General features: G+C 37.7%; 1 protein-coding gene across 1 annotated transcript in view; it reads right to left on the bottom strand.

Annotated features, from left to right (window-relative positions):
- eys (eyes shut homolog) overlaps positions 1-18,269 on the bottom strand; it is a 158,268-nt gene that overhangs the window by 13,581 nt on the left and 126,418 nt on the right. Inside the window, exons 41-42 of the mRNA XM_039621642.1 lie at positions 16,351-16,574; positions 4,637-4,809 (exon numbers count right to left, since the gene is read on the bottom strand). Coding sequence (XP_039477576.1) covers positions 4,637-4,809; positions 16,351-16,574 — 397 coding nt within the window. The remainder of the gene's footprint in view (positions 1-4,636; positions 4,810-16,350; positions 16,575-18,269) is intronic.

Raw genomic sequence — 18,269 nt, 5'->3', positions numbered from 1 at the left:
ACTCTTGTAAATAGTGTTGAGTGGAACTGGTGGTTATGGAACATATTATTAACAAAGAAGCTTATGGACTGCCTCCACGAAGTGCATCCATCTGTGGATTATAACACCACATCCTGTCAAATAATATTACATAGCATTTCAACTTCGCTGTGTGTTTGTGTAATACTGTGCACAGGAGCTGCAGAGGAAAAACAGAGTGACGTGCAGCTCTGGATCGTGAAATGAATTCAGACATAAAACTGCATGTATATAGTATGCAGCTCAGCTGAAAAAAATATTAATAAATAAATGCTGGGCAAACAACACTTTCTCAGTTTCTATAGAATGAAAGAAAAACTTACACCGCTGCTAAACTAAATTGCTAATCGACAATAATGTTGCACATTGTTCAAACAGAGAAAGAGTGAAGCTCTTTAAAATTGATTATATGAAATGCAAATAAGACATTAAAATAACTCATGAAGGTTAAATAAAGTTGCTGAACTCTGCTACCTGTAAAGTCTTAGAACTTCTTGAATTTATTTGGCCTTATTCGATTCATTAAGACTTGCACGGCAGGTGAAGAATTTATAATTGTCAGCTGATGACTTCTAGAGCTGATAAATTCCGACTCTTCAAACCTTGTGGTAGCACTCAAAAACCATGAGCTCCTCTAAGCAAGTACTGAGATCTGAAAATGAAGCTAATTGATGCCTACAAAGGAGGGAAAGGCTATAAAAAGATATCACGGCACTTCAAGCTTGCAATTTCCACTCTATGAAATGTCATTAAGAAATGGCAGAGGATGGAAGATGTGGAAGTCAAGACAAAATCTGGAAGAGCAAGAAAACTTTCTGATAAAGCTGTGCAATTTGCTGTGCTGAAAGACAAAGCAGATCCACGGGATGGGTTAGCTGATGGCATGCAGTGTGTTGATAAACAGGGTATACATGAAACAACCTCACCTGTGACACCATCCCAAAAAGTATTCAACTAAGGTTTGCTGGAAACTGTCAAAAGATAAGATAAAACTGAGCTCTTAAAACCATATAATACCAACAGTATTGCATGGTTGAAGAAAATTGAACCCAATTTGACAAGGCGTTGCACTTGAGATCCACTTTAGCATGATGGTGGAAATACACTGCTTTAGGGTTGTGTGGCACCCAAATTTTAAATGGACAGAAAAAAATGAATTTCAAGTATTGCATGAATGCAAAAAAAACCAAAAAAAAAAAACCAACTTAAGCAAAAACCCCCCCACAAAAAACTCACAACAGGATAATGATCCCCAAAAAAGCTCAAAATCCAAGCTGAAATTGGACTAAATCTTATTGAAAGGTCCATGACCTGCACATGCCCTGAACATCTGTGTTCAGGGCTGCGTGTGCAAAAAAACCCAGGAAGTGTCCGTGAACTAGAAGTGAACTTCCAGAAAGAGTCAAGAAGACGAAAGTAACATTAAAATTTCATGAAATCATTTCCCCCCCCCCTTTTTTGGCAGAGTTCAAATATAACAAAATATGTCATTTCACCACTTTGACACATAAAATTAAACCGATGAAACAGCATTTAGCTGTATAATAACTAGACAAGACTAGTCTAAGACACACACTATAACTAAGTGTGGAGTAAAATATATAAATCCGTATCTGTAAGAACATGTACTATTACTGACAGTATCGTATACTGAAAATGCCGTACATTGTTTTCCATGTTTTATTTCTATCAATTCCAATCATGAATCTTTAACAGGAGGTATTCCAACTTGTGTACAAAGGTAGATGATTAATATTTCTGAGTGAAGGCATCTTCAATACGCATGAATGTTTCATGAACTTGATTCTGGAGGCATTCCAGCTTTGCTTCCTAGTCTTGCCTTTCCTCCATTTCCTGGTTGTGCAGGCCACCTGATGGGAACTGAACCAAAGAACTGAAAATATGATATTAAGAAAAAAATACAAAACATATTGTTACTGTTTCATCTGTCCTAGTAGACACAATAGAAGGAAAAAATAAATAAAAGACAGCCTTGCTGCCGTGCTATCACGGCTGGTATTTTGCTAAGGGCACCACATGCTACAGGATACATGCTCCAAAGTAGCAAGTATTAAAAAAAAAAGTCCTGGAAGGCAGGAGACCTTAGGAGTGATCAGTTTGTCTCTGATCTTGTCTGATGTTATCAGGATTAAAATTCAAATGTCAGCCATATACTTAGTGTGAAACTGGAAGGTTAAATTTCTGTGTTTGGCATGTGGGTGCTGAGATTCTGACAGGGGCTGTGGCATGGCTGAGCGACTTATATGCCAAGCACCCTGCTGCCACCACAGCCAGTTTAGTCAAGCAAAACCTTTTGTTTCTGAGAGCCATGACCTGTGAAGCCCTCTTCTTTATGGCATTACTTTTTGGAAAACAAGCACATAAAATAATACAGAAAGCATCATAGAATAGAAAGATAATTGTATAAAATAAAAAAAAATCTATTTAATCATTTCTAGGTATCTCATTTTTCTAAAACTTTTGACTGAAAACAAAGCCATTTTTAAACCATGTTAGCTGTCACGCACAGAAAAAGACAAGGATGCAGTTTACTCAGTTTATAGGTTTAGTCATTCATTTTGGGACATATTAAACAATTTAAGTATAATTTGTAAATCCATCATGCTATATTTCAAAATTAAGGATTTAGTGGTATGAAACTGCATGCTCATGCTTGGCTACCAAGTTGAATCACAACTTGGTAGCCAGTGATAACTTGTTGTCAACCAAATTCTTTACCCGTCATTATCATAGTGTTATATAATAACAGCTGTGAATATAATTTGTAGTTTGCAAAAAAGTATAACTTGGTTATTGATATGGCACAGTGCTACGTGACCTACACTAAGTAACCTTTGTGGATTTAAACACCTCCAACATAACAGTGACCGCCACCAATCAGGGACGTTGCTCTTTCAATTTAGGATTGTGGGTAGAGTAGATTCAGGGTAGAGTTTACATCTTTAATAAATGTAAAAAAGGAAGAATTGGGTGCACAAGTTTGAATTTATTTAGGATTTTCTCTAAAACATACAAGATTAAAGATATACATCCAACACCACTAATATGTGGTTCAATGTTCCTTAGCAAGCTGCATCTTGACCAGAAACATTTGATAGCTTCTGGCACAAGACCGCCTGGATATTTGACCACTCTTCTTGGCAGAATTGGTAGAGTTCATTTAAATAGTTTGGTTTCCTCGCACAGACCTGACTTTTTAAGGGTTGTCCAGAAATATTCACTAGGAGTGAGGTCAAGGCTTTGGAAAAAATCACTCCAGAAGCTTAATGTTAGCCTGATTTATCTATTCAAAAAACAGTTTTGATGTGTGTTTGTGATCATTGTTGTGTTGGAACACCCAACTTTGTCAACTGTCTATCTGTTGATCTGAGGTGAAGTTGAAGAATGTGTGCAATGTCCCAGTACCATAGGCAGCAAAATAGTCCCGTCGCATGATGCTACCACAACCATGCTTGACACCTGGTACACTATTCTTAGGTTTGAATGCATCACCTTTACTCCTCCAAACAATCTTTGTCTCATTTGACCATAAAACCTTTGAAAAGCCACATGCCTTCTGGACAATTTTGGAGCAGCAGCTTCTTTCTTGCTTTGAGTCAATGGTGACGTAAAACTTAGTTCACTGTGGACAGTGACACTGGTGTTCCAGCAGTTTCCAGTTCATGGTAGGCTTGAGCCTTGGTGAATCCTGAACATCCTAATCAAATTTCTCTCATTTTAAGGTGAAAATCTGGCTCTTCTTCCAAACCTTGGCAAAGCATCAACACATCTGAATAACTTGTACAATTGTTTGAAGTGATGATATTTGAATTTGCATTCCAGAAATGGCTCCAAGAGACCTTCCCAGCTTGTGTAAATCTACAATTCTCCTTCTTAGATCTTCAGTAAGTTCTTGGATTTTCACTTTATTTTGAGTATTTGAGTGAGTGCTCTCAAACAAATTTGACCTGTAGTCAATCATGATCACTAATGAGAAGTTAATAGACCTGCCGTGTCAATTTAAAAGACACTGCAGAACCTTCAGCACCACTTATTAAAAGATTTAAGTAAATGTTTGTATATATTTGTGTCGCTATAAGGATTGTTTTGATCGCTGAATCATACAAAGCTACTCTAGTATAGTCTGAGAATAAAAACAGGAAGCTAGAAATGTGCATGATAGTTCTCAATTAAGTGTCAACAACATTTGCAAATAGTACGATACACAAAAATGACTGTAGTAAACTGCTTATAACCCTTCCCTTTAAAACACTACTAATGCAGAGCAGCAGCCTGACATAAGAAAAAAATATATATTTGAGACAGTGCTGAAACGACAGCTGTTGGGAAATAAGATCTTATAAACTTGAAATAGGCTAGAATATTCAAACAAGTAGCAACAATTTTTGCCCTGATTATCTGACTCCATGGCTGGAGGAAGATTTTTTGCTTTTTCAGCAAAATTTAATTTCATTAATCGTTTTATTTAACAACAGACGCTGATTCTACCAAATGCTCAAGGCTCTAATTCACTACATGTCTGCAGATCACTCTCTTAATGAAGCTGCTACATCTGCCCTGCATTGTTCCGTGTGGAGCTGCTCTGTGAATCACTTACTTTGGTCACACAGCAGACCCTGTCTTCCATAGGGACACAGACAAACGGCCTCTAATGGTGACTTCGGGATGCATGTGGCTCCGTGACTGCAGGGGTTGCGCTCACAGGAGGTGAGCTGGCACAGCCGTCCGGTGTATAATGGGGGGCACTCGCAGAACCAGTCCTCAGCATCACTAAATGTACAGACAGCACGTAGAACATATAAGGAGTGAAAATGAAACGACGTACACTGAAATGCATGGTTTCAAAAGAGCTTGCAATACATGAGACGTCGGCTATACACTTAGCGACAGTGGTGGAGAAAAATATAAATCCTGCTTTGGATGTGTGAATCATAGAAGTAGCAACAGGAAGCCAGCATTACTTGTATTACATGTATTACATGTACGCTAACCAAAAACAAAACAAAACAGAAATTTTGGCATGTCAAAAAACCTAAAACCAGATTTTTCTGTCTAATTTCCACCATTACTTTGTGTACTTTCTCTCTTGGAAAGAAGCAGAGGGTGACCTAGCATGCAAAGTGATATCCAGACAGGGACTTTATAGGATGCTCTAAGATGTGCACAACTCTGAAAGGTATAAAATCAGACAGAGGAAGCATTGGTGGGGTTTCAAATCTATAAATTAATAATGTGTTTTGAGCAGTGCTGCAGAATATATTTTGCTCCTTGAGAAAATGGCTTCTAGAAATGAAATATTTACGTTCTGTCATCAAAGTTGAGAACTGTTTGATATGACTATATGGAAACACAAAGGGATAATGCTCGAACTGATGGTTATTAGCAGGCTGCTTGATTTCAAGCTAGTTCAAGGCATCGTGATGCACAGCTGTCCAGTGTCACTGACAACTGTGAACAATGTTTTTAAAGCAATACTGAAAGATGGAAAAATGTCATGTAGTGAACAGAACAGGCGGTGTTATTTTTTATAGGCTTTGACAACCTGCAAGGAAGAATGAAATATTAAATGCCACTGCACCTCCTGCTGCAGCTGTTTTGATTCAATGCTTTGAATCCTGCTAATTTGTCCCTTGCATCGTCACTTAGTGTCAGTGTTTAAATGTTGGTGGCAGACAAATTGTGTGGGTTTTCCTCCAGAAGCGCCAGATTCCTCCCACAGAAAATTTGAGATTAAATTACATGTAAGTGAGACTATATGTGGACATGTTTGTGGTGATGTTTTTGCAGGGAAAGACACAGATTCAAAGATCCACACCTCTGCACAGGAAAAGTGAGGACAGAAAAAGGATAATAGGACAGTTGAACAACAGGGGCGGAGCCAGGGGCCACACCACAGGTGGCTATGCATATACTCATAGAACTGTTAACTACTATTTTTTGAGCTGGACTTTTAAAAATTAATTATAGAAATATTCATTATTAAATGTACTTCTACATGTCAATCATATCTGCACAAATGATAAATATTGGCCTACAGCTATTTGATGCATATATTAAACATATTTTTCTTTGAAAGAATGTATGATTTACCACATAGCAAATATACTATTTAATATAATAATATTACAATTGCTTCATTTACTGCCAAAATATATTTGAACCTTTTTCCCAAACATGGGTTTTGTGGCTTAGCTGAGAATTTAATTTAAATACATTTAATGTTTAACTTTCTCTTTTCTCATAAAACACCGACCACAAAACAATTAGCTGCCACCTTTAGGTAAGCAGCGATTCTCTATCACTGAACGCGGCTTACAATTAACAGAAGGATCAGTTGTGCGTGAAATTCTGCCCGACCTAAGTTTACCTTCATTATCGATCAATTTTGATCCTCAAAAGCAATAAAGGAAAAAAGACTTAACCTACCAAACTCCATGTAAATGAAAGGAAGATACATCATTAAGCTTGAATGGTTAAATGACTTGTGCAAAAACAGGCTGCAGATATTTCTGTCTCCAAAAAAGTAAAGTGTAGATAGAGCAGCAACACTCGAGTTTTAATTGGCCTAATCAAAAACTTGATGTGTGGGGTGACAAAAGGTTATTCTAATTTGCCAGAGGCAATCACCCTGATTACTAAATTGTAGTAATGTTTGCAGATAAATTTGAATATGTTAATCACAAATGCATAACGCCATATCTCCAGCCATTCAAATCCTTACCGCTGCAGCACACACGCTGGATAAATAATTAAAGAAGACATACATTTTTAATCTAATAAGTACCAGATAAAATGATGAATAATTGACCGGTTAGCTTATGATATTCCTGTCAGCTGGAACAATAAGATGTGCAGCCACATGTATTTCTCAGATTTCAGTAAGTTATTTACAGAGGGCTTGTTTTTAAGTGCTTGTTTGTATGCAAATACACTTCTACAGTAAGGCTGAAGTCCTCAGCTCTCTGGATGAAAGCATTTAGCCCACTTCATCCTTTGTTAAGATAAAAAGCACCACTGGGTTTAGCAGATATTATTTATAGATTGAAAGACCATTTGCTTTCCAGAATGTAAAGAGCCAGTTGGACAGACTTATACTACACATGCTCTGTTTGTTGGTGGGTGGGAAAATTATCTGAAAGCGACTGTTCCCTCACTCAATTAATCTGTAACTTGAATTCCATTAAACGCCAAATGATGAAGTGGAATTTACACACGGCTTTCACCTGACATTCTCAGACTTCTGAGCGAGCAGGAGGCTGTTCGATATTTTTCTGACCTCTTCCAGGCAACCTTGCGAACTTTTCCATGCCGGTGGAGAAGGGTGATGTTTGTTAAGTCTCCATCACAGAGCCTTTTGAAACATACTGCCACAGAAATGCATACAAAGATGAGACTTGAAATAAATCCATATAGAAAGGCAGTATAAAGCATGAAGGAACTTTTCTCAAGGGATCAGACAATATTTGTATGGTCCAACCTAGAACACATTGCACTCTGCAGAAAGCTGTGCTTTTCAGTAACACTTTTGGAAGTATGTTCACGTTCAAACTTCACACTTTTGAAATATGCCAGCGTATCTATTCAAGTCTTATTTTATATTGCAAAACTCTTTATACTCTTACTGAAAATGAAAAAGCCTTAGAATTCTTGTGGAACATTGTCCTCTAATAAAACCGAACGCACTGCCTTGATGTCTCATGAATTAGCTATTCTTGACATCGCTGCATTTTCGCAAACTTACCAACTCCTTAACCAGCAAGAAATTTCCAATGTTTACTAAAAACACAGAAGAAGAGTGTGGAGAGTGCACCTCATATGAGAGGAGCTACACTGCACAAAGACTGTGTTTGCATTTAGACCCATGCTGCACTGATAAAGCGGGCGGCCCAGAAAGACACAGTTTATGGACAAATCGAATGCAAACCCATATTTCAAATGATAAGTGAATAAAAGTCACATCAACCCCCAGCCCGTAACACTGACAAACAGCCAATCAGATCAGCAGTAACACCGGGGTTTATATTTACCATTCGTGTCAGAGATGCTGTGATTTAAACAAACTGTGTGTAGTAAGACCTTAGAGTGATAAACTTGTGTATTATCTTTGTCCACGGCACACAGTGGACAGATAACGGACAAAAACTTGAGCGTTTTGTTGCTGCTTTGTGACACTGCAACAGGAAACAAGAACTGACTGAACATACAGTGTTTAGGAGAACACTAAAGAAAGAAAAAGGGAACGTTTTATTTAAAGTATTACTGATAGGACAGCATCGTAAGAGACAAAAATATCCGAAACAAGGAAAAAATGACAATTAATGAAAATTTGGAGCACACGCATGCATAAATGTGCATAAAAGAAATAATAAATAATTTTTAAACAATCTATGCTGCTGTACAGATTTCACAGTGTTTCCTGTCTTGAATCTTAACCTCAAACAGACAATAATTGCATTTAAGTTGATGGTAGCTGTATGCAGTGTAGATTTCACAGAGCTTTTATTTGCTCCTCATGTCTGATATGAACATTTACTTTGCACTAAAAGGACGTTTGTGTAAAGAGCTGCATGGCACCGGCTGGATATATTTCCCATGGTAAAATGTTAGTTACACAGCAACGTTCAGTACAGTACCTCTGGGATCTTTTCATTCCAAAATATTTCAAACATGTCATCTTTTCATACACTAAATACATACCCAACATATTAGCATGGATTCGAGAAGGTGCTGGAAACATTCCTCAGAGGTTTTGATCCATATAGACATGACAGCATCACACAGTTGCTTTAGATTTGTTGGTTGAACATCCTTTATGCAAATTTCCTGTTCTACCACATCTCAAAAGTGCAGATGCAGCAGAAATAGCTTCTGCAGCAGAAGACCACAGCCAGTGCGGTGGTCTTAATGGTTATCCGAGTTACTGTTGCCTTCCTATCAGCCTGATATCAGCCATCCCAGTAGATCTAAAATACTCAGACCAGTCTGTCTGCCACTAAAAACCATGACACATTCAAAGTCACTTAAAGTCAAAGTCACTTCCTCAATATGATGCTTGATTTGAACTTCAGCAGGTTGACCATATCTACATGCTTAAACATACTGAGTTGATGTCATGTGACTGGCTGATTATGAGCAGTTAAACAGGTGGACCTAACAAAAGTGTCTGATGATGGTACTGATCAAAAGCACTGGCCTTTTGGAAATTTACAGTGTAAATGGCCTAACTTTGTTTAATCTTGCAGGGATTTTGAACAAACAGCATAAAAATAAGCCTATCTATATATGACAGGTGAAATAACTACATTTCTAGCCTGTAGCAACCAAAAAGTAACCAACACATTTTGTCATCATTATTATTTTGCAAGGACATGAGCATGTTGGTAAAGCTACCTTCTTTCTAAGAGAGTTTGAGGAAAACACTTTTTAGGATATGGAACATGTTGCACTTATCCTGTTGAGTTGTTGGAAAGTTTTCAAGAGGTAACATTAACCCAAAGTGAAGCGAGTCCTCATCACTGATGCGATGCACAAAATGCTAGAATATGTAAAACTCAAATTTGTGCGTCCTGTGCCTATCAGTCACACTCACACTGTCAGGCTCTTAAAGCGATACAATCATTTTCTCTGACAGCATTTTTCCACTGTCTTTTTGAGCTCATCATCCATGACAGCTGTAATTCTTGGCTGTTCTCCTTGCTAAATTTCTACAGGAGATATTATTTTCTCCATGGCAGCAACACATTGAGGAAGCATTCCCAAAGTCCTGCAAGCCAGCCCGAGCTAACAAATAACCATTCCTGCTGACTGACTCTGCTGAGAAATTTGGTATAAACAAACTTCAAAACATTACAATTTTGAATTCCGGTTAACCCGAAACACTGTGGCTAGGAGGTAGTCGTCAAAAACAATCCTTGATGTTAAGAATCCTCAATTGTTTCATTATTAAAAATAAGACAACTACCAATCCTAATTAAAAAAAATTGCCATACATTATTTTATTTCTGCCAACAAAGCCTGTTTTTTATCACACATGAAAGACCAGCGTCACTGAACTGGTGTTTTCAGGGTAGTTAAATGCAATGAACATGACTGCTGCAGATTAATTTAAGTCAATAGTAAATCAATATTTTAGTCAATATTTAGGCCAATCGACCATCAAATCTGTCCACAACTCATGTTAGCACTCAGCAAATGCAAGATTTATTGCTGCTCGAGTGACAGCACACAGCTGTTTCAGGAAATCTGTTAGCCTTTAAGAAGAATTAACCTATATTTAAAATGTGGCTCCTTTTAAAAGATTTACATCTTCAGCGGGAAGCATTAGATGGGGGTGTTAAAAAAGTACTGAGAGACTGATTAACACATTACCGTTTTTGTCTTAATTAATGAATTAAGTAAGACCAATAGAGAGATACAGATGTCATGGTAAAATCTCTAATGTATTTCATTATACTTTATTTCGAGTCAAAATAATAATAATGATTAAAAAAAAAAGATCTCACAAGAAATTTAACTGCTGAATGCCATTTTCCTTTCATATTGAGTTGCATGCAACTTGCTTCCATTTACCTATTATCATTATTTGTTACTTCTAAATATGTCAAGGTTATACAGGAACTTATTTTAAACATGTTTACCAGTGCAAAAAAAAAAAAACAATATAAAAATTAAAGTTCACAAAAAAAAAAGGCATCTTCACAGAGTTGTTTTGAATGCACTCGTCCTCCAAAATTCAAAGACGCAAATGCAATAAAGTCTGTAATGAGCGGGCTTTCTTTGGAAATATCCTTCTGAGACCACAACTGTGCTCAGAATGGTAGCTATGTTTGCTTCTTATGTTGAAGTGGAATAATTGTTTCTTGGACCTTGAGTTATTTTGTAGATACTTTGAAACAAGCGTAGCTGGAGGTCTGATTAAGGTAAAATTAGTTTCACTTTCTTTGTGAAGAACACTTGCAGGAAGTGAACTTATGAGGAGGACTGAGTGCTACCAAAGCACGGCCACCACAGAATCAGCAAAGCACCATCTCTACTTCAACCAATTAGCACAAATTCTCCTCTGAGTGTGAATATAATGTGCTCTATTCATATTATCCTTGTAGACCATCAGCTCGTTTTCTTTTACTTCCCTGAGAAAATCACACAATCTCACACCATGACGAATACACTAAAGCAGCTGCAATCAATAAGTTTCCATTAACAATAAATCAGAAATGCTTTTATTAGAAACGTGTCTGTCAGAGTTACAGGCTCACAGAGAACCATTTTCTAACTCAGCAGTTACCTTCAGATTTTCAGTATCTTTCATCTAATTCAGCTTTGGTTTTATAGCTCAGAGTTTTAGGTTTTGGGGTCATTTTCATCCTTGTTAGAGCTCTCATCAACTGTACTTTACCGGTTTGATATATGGACTTAAAGAAGTAGCTTGACATGTTGGATAATAAGCTTAAAGGGCTGAGAAAAAAAAACAACTTTGTCCCCTAACTGATTTTTTATTTTTTTCCTGTCATGCTATCTGCCCCACTTACTTGTTTGAGATCATTGTGCAAATTTTAAATTAGACAAAGACAGAAAGACAAAATCCTGTGTTATGGTTACAAAAGCAGTATAAAAGCTGTCATTTTATAAAGAAAATAATTTGCCGTATTACTTTCCAAAGTCCTTGAAATCAAACTTTGCTCATGTGACAAACAAGGCCTAGATATAAGCGCAAAAAGACAAAATAGGACCTCTCTGGGCAGAGTAAACATGGGTTCCTAATGCTCGCAGCCTAACCACAGACACCCTCAGGTGCTGCCAACTGCTCACTCAAAAGGTTCAGCGCACGCACAGAGAGAGGCATACTGGGATGCCATCAGCATCAGCACCCCAGCAGGACACTCACAGTCAGGGAGAAGAGTATCCAGGGACAAGACACTTATTTAAAAAACTATCTAATCATCATGATGCCTTTTGACTTATTATCTAACTGTATGAAATCAGGTCTGCACATTTTCCTCTAATTAAACAATAAATGGGTATAAAAAGAGGATCCCAGAGAGGTTTTCAGAAGTAACTATAGAGATGGGTTCAGGGTGCTGTAAAACACAGTGTGGGCAAACGGTTCAACAATTTAAGAATATTGTTTGTCTGCACAATTAATGTGGCCATTTAATTATGCAAGGTGCATAATATCATTAAATAAATTACGGAATCTAAAGAAGTCTCTGTATGCAAAGCTGGAAGCCAATGACACAATTGTGTGGTAGAAGTCTCTGCATAATATCAGTAAGAATGTTTTTCTTATGCTGTTATCAATAAAGCAAAGTATTAAAATGACTTGCAAATCCATGCATTCTGTTTATATTTACACTTTACAGTGTCTTCTAACCTTTTTGAAAATAGGATTATATGCGTGTGTATGTCTTGAAAATAAACTGCATTGACACTCGGTCTAATAACATCTGCCCGTGTGACCTGCAGCCGAGATTTATAAACGACACAGATATCAACCATCGCAGGGCTGGCACTGAAGATAAAAAGGACACAGTTTTCAGGTGCTGATTGCCTGGCTGGTTAATGTGTATGTATCACACAGCAGCCACGAGCCATTATCCTCTTGGGTTTAATATTGATATTTCTACTTGCCTAAATGAACAGGAGCCACATTAAAAGCGGGCAGTGGTAAAAATCACCCCAACTGAACTTCTGATAAAAGTCCTTATTCATCTTATTATGTTGCGGTAGTGCAATTCAGGGCAACTACCACAAAGACCAGAGCTCTCTGAACTCCTGGTGACCTCTGCATGCTGTGTGGTTCAAGAGGATACTGCAATAACGCATATTCATCACACAGATAATTGCAAGGCCCAGTCTCTCGCACATGACAAGCCAGTGCCACCAGCTCTTAATTGGTATTCTTGGAGCTATTCATATTCCAATATTCATGGTGTCCGTTTTCATTTCCTGTTGAATAAATGCATCTGTTAATTGATAGTGTCATAACACAATGAAGAAGGCATTTAGAGCAACTATTTTCTAGATTACCTAAGGTGAAAGAGCATCATGTGTAGTTAATGCATATTTAAAAAGACAGGCAAAATGGCTGGTAAGTGGGGGCTGATGGCAGTCTGATGAGCTGCACTAGATAAAGATAAAGGAAGAGCAGATCTTCGCATATTTGCCTTGGCATGCAGGACTAACTTTGGCGTAGCGATTGCCTTTAGTGGACAAGAAAAAACTGACATGAAAAAGCAAAAATTAACTGGCCATGGCTACCCTACTCTTTTAGGGAGATTTTAATTTGAAGCTGTAAACAACACCCATGTGTCATCTTTCCAGCCAGCTTTCAAGATGACAGAAGATCACACATCCAGCAGATGTTAAGCTGTATTTCATTTGCGACACATTCTGATGACCTGATGAATTAAAATCCAATATCTCTTTTCTTTTCTCTCTTATTTGACTTCATCATTTCCCAGGAGAAATAACTCCCTTCATCCACTAAATGTATGTTTACCTGCTGGTTGATACCTCTTGTTGTAATATTTGACAGATAATGAAAAATAAGATTTTAGAGCCTTTTAGCTGAAAACAGCTGACTGCACTGATGACACCAATAAAGTCAGATTTAAAGTCTTGGCTCGTAAAACCCAAAACAATAAGCTCAGAGTAGATAGGCTAAATAGTACACCTGAGACAAATGGACCCATTTCCCTTAGAAGAAATCACAGCTCTAAACAGACCAACACACACTCACTGGCCAATTTGTGAGGTGCACCTGTTCAACTGGCTGTCAATGCAAAATATGCAAATATCTAATCAAACAATCACATGGCAGGAACTCAAGCAGCAGCACTTCCTGTTATTTGCTGTCCTGTGTTTTATATCGACGTTTCAGAGCAAGAACATGTTATTTCAGGAGATTTGAGACCCGAGGCAGAATACTCATAAGTTCAAATTTTGAAATTCTCAATAGAACAAATGTTACAGACTCTGGGATGATGTAGAGATGTAGACATTTACCACACAGGAAGAGCATAACAAGAGCTGCATCACAAGAACTGTGGGTCCAGTGTTTTTATTGAAGCTTTAGAGGAAGTAAAAGTCTGGACATCATGGCCTCATCCATAAGTCATAGACTTGGTTGACTGATCCTTGGCTTGCTCTTTTCACACATCATACTGTGCTGGAGAAAGACACTCAAGAGTATGTGTACAAAAACATCGCTTGGACAAAACAACCCACCCATAATGTGGATGTAATGTGAATATGTTGTTAATTTAAAAGAAAACTGATTTAAGGGATCTAATTATGAAATACACATTGACTGAGAAGCACTTCATTAGGCAAACCTGTTCAATTGCTCATTAACACAAATCATCCAATTCCGTGGGAGAAACTCAGAGCTTTTAAAAACGTAGACACGGTCAAGACGAGCTGCTGCAGTTCAAACCGAGCACCAGAATTGCGAAGAAAGGCGATTTAAGTGACTTTGAACCTGGCATGGTTGTTGGTGCCAGCCGGGCAAGTCTGAGTATTTCAGAAAGTCCTAATCTACTGGGATTTTCCCACACGGCCATCTCTAAGGTTTACAGAGAATGGATGATCTGAAAAAAAGAAAACATTCAGTTAGTGGGAGTTCTCAGGGGGGAAATGGCTTGTTGCTGCCAGAGATCAGAGGAATATGGTCAGACTGTTTTGAGCTGACAGGAAGGCAACAGTAACTCAAAAAAAACAAAACAACAACAACCACTAATTATGGCAAATGCATGCAGAAGAGCATCTCTGAAAGCACATCAAACCTTGAAGCAGATGGGCTACAGCAGCAGAAAACCACACAGGATGCCACTCGTCTCAGCTAAGAAGAAGAAACTATTTCACACTGCATCATCAAAATTTGATAGTCGAAAATTGGATAAACCTTCTCTGTTCAGTTGAGTCTTAATTTCTGTTGTGACATTTAGATGGTAGGGTCAAAATGTGGGGTAAATAACATAAAAGCATGTTAATCAGATCCATCCTGCTTTGAATTAATGAGTCAGGCTGCTGCTGGTTTAATGACGTGAGGGTTTTTTTCTTGGCATACCTGTGCCCCAGGTAAGCATCTTTTAAATGTTACAGCCTACCTGAGTATTATTGCTGACCATGCCCATCCATTTATGACCACAGTGTTCTCATCTTCTGATTGCTGCTTCAAGCAGGATAATGTGCCATGTCGCAAAGCTCAAACTGCTTTCTTGGACATGACAATGAGTTCACTGTACCCAAATGGCCTCCACAGTCACCAGATTTCAATCCAATAGAGATTCTTAGGGATGGCAGAATAGCAGATTGGCATCATGGATGTGCTGCCAACAAATCTGCAGCAACTGTGTGATGCTATCATAAAGATATGGACCAAAACCTCCGAGGAATGTTCCCAGCACCTTTTTGAATCCATGACATGGGAAAGCTGAGGGAAAGCAATATAATAAAGCCAGCAGTTTCTTTTTCACCTGAACCCCCTTTCTTTGTGTTGTTCATAGTGCAATCAGTGTTTTGGTACAAGCTTTCTGAGAAAGCCATCATCCATTAAAAGAAGAAAAAAAAATCAGCTTGCTAAGCTGCAGCCTTTGTATGTTTGTTTATGGTTAAATTGAAATTATTTTGTTAACTGCAGAAAGACAGCATTATGAAGTGTTATTGACCCGCCTGCTCCAGACGTCATTACAGACATTTGAATGATTCATAACGCGCATCATTGTGGCTGGAAAACAAGAAAGAGCAGAAATTGCTAATTTAGATCAAAACTAGACAAAAATGTCTGTCGTGTGATGACAGTTTATCATCGAAATTGCCAAATATTTTTCTCACTTAATGCAACAAAAAATCAAGTTACAATTTTTTTTGGTTTGTTTGTTTGTTGTTTTTGCACTGATACCACGGCACAAGCCAATGTTCCATAGAGCCCAGCTACCCTCCAGTACGCCCACACTGGAATTAGTCCAGTGCTGCTATGATGAGCTTGACAACTGATGAGTTTTGCATTAAGAAATGGTTAGTGCATAGCCATATTTACATAAGTACCAGCATTCGTTTCAATTACATTATGTTATGTGATACATTCAAGTTATGCATTTAATAGCATTCTAATTTATATCCTGATTTACTGTTTTTTGATTCTGGCAATTTCAGTCTTCCATACAAATCTGCCGCAGTTCACGCCAAGTAACTGAGTCCAATGTATTATTACTCCATAAAGAAGGACAATTAGATATCCTATATTCTTTGTGGCTTTCAGGTTTAAAGACAATTAAGTAAACTTTAATAGGGTAAAAAGTGACCTGTTACCTGATACAAGTTCCTCCATTACGACAAGGAAAGTGCTGGCAGACAGGAGGGTCACAGTTCTTGATATTTCTCCCTCTAACTGCCTCACCCATCAGGTAAATCTCCTTTGAGTTGACCTGAAGTTCTCTGATACAACCAATGAATCTCTTCTCTGGTTTTTCACTCTTGCCATGGATGTCCCACTGAGATGAAACATCCCCAAGGAATATGGGTCCAAAGGTCCCCTGTAAAAATAAATAAATAAATAAATGAATAATTAACACACATAAGTGATCAGCAGTATATGTTATTAAATCACACTGAATCCTATAAGACATGTCCCTTCAGGTACTTCAGGAAAAAAACCCAGTTTGTTAAAATGTATGTTTGTGTGTGTGTTTGTGTGTGAACTTGTTTACATATCTTTGTGGGGACCAAAAATTGGAAGTTTACTATGCTCATGGGGTCCAACAGCCCTTATGGAGACAAAATCCCAGTCCCCACAAGTTTGAAGGCATTTTTCAGACTCAAAATGTGGTTTTAGTGTCAGGTTATAATTAAGTTATGGTTAGAATTAGGCATTCATTTTTGATGGTTAGGGGAAGCGGCTAGGGGAAGCATTATGTCAATTAGATGTCCCCACAAAGATATGAAAACACAGTGTGTGTGTGTGTGTGTGTGTGTGAAATTGTTACTGCTATTACATTATTAGGGCCTTAATGTATCCTGAGATGAAGAAGAAAGATAACAGACTCAGCTACTGTTACCCTCTGGTGTAATGAGGTATTAGTATCACCTAGTATGTAACTTATATTCATGTTATTAAGTCAGTTACACTATCTGTTACACTATTACACTAGACCCCATGTTTTTTTAACTGTTATGTTAAAACTTATCCTCCAGTTGTGAAGTTAATGGGTAAGTAAAGGAAATGGAAGGCATGTGGAAAAAAACAGTGGGTGCAAGGGAAGTGAGGATTCTGGGCATTTAATGTATTCCATGTTTAATGTGAGACTAACCATCAAAATTAATGCTTTCTTAAGTTTAGAAAAATATGAGCACCAAGTAATGTTTTCCTATTCAGTTCTGTGGATGTCACATATCTAGAGATAATGATCATTAAAAACACTGGTAGGTTCCTTTGATGTGCAGTAATTGGGTAACATTTGGCTAATATAGATAAATTGTGTGAGCCTGTAACTTATTCTCTCGTAACAGTCAACTTAACAACTGCAGCTGTGTCTGGAAAAATGCTACAAACGAGTACATCACATAAGCATAAAAGTGCCTATATTTTATTCCATCGTACTGTATAAATTTCCTTCCTTTACATTTCTGTCCTAGCCAACGAGCACAAAAAGATTTTTACTGTTCCTGTGGTTTACTCTAAGGTCTAAATGTACTTAAACATTTAAATGGGTAATAAAACAAAACAAACTATAATAAGAGAGCAATGTGTTGACATGAACATTTCTGAGTCACTTGTACCATATCGTGTAAAAATTATGGACACTGGATGTTAACTCAGAGATTAAAAAAGCTCATTTGCCACTTTACATATGTTTTGTTATGGTATAGTGATAATATGCAACCTTGTCATGTAATATACTGTATGTGAACAGTATAAAGATCTCAAAGTACTATTTCCAGTTTCGTCTCTACCATTACAAAATCACATCAGTCATGTCAGGATTTATACATCCTTGGCACTCGTCATAACTGCGTGCTGGCATCGGAGGAAGTGTTGGACAGCTGAAGTGGAGGTGTTCAGTGAAGGGACACTTAAGTGTTAGACCACATTATCATTTAGGATGTTGGCTCAATACAAGCTTTAAATGACATAACCGCTGCAGATTTAAAAGCCTATAAAGAGACATGCATGACAGGGTTCCTGTGAATGTATGTGCAATGAAGCCACACTTTTAAGGACCTCGAAAGTA

Source organism: Oreochromis aureus, linkage group 13, assembly GCF_013358895.1.
Source record: "Oreochromis aureus strain Israel breed Guangdong linkage group 13, ZZ_aureus, whole genome shotgun sequence".
NCBI classification, from domain to species: domain Eukaryota; kingdom Metazoa; phylum Chordata; class Actinopteri; order Cichliformes; family Cichlidae; genus Oreochromis; species Oreochromis aureus.
The sequence above is the reverse complement of the archived record's forward strand: the minus strand, read 5'-3'. Positions and strand labels throughout refer to the sequence as shown.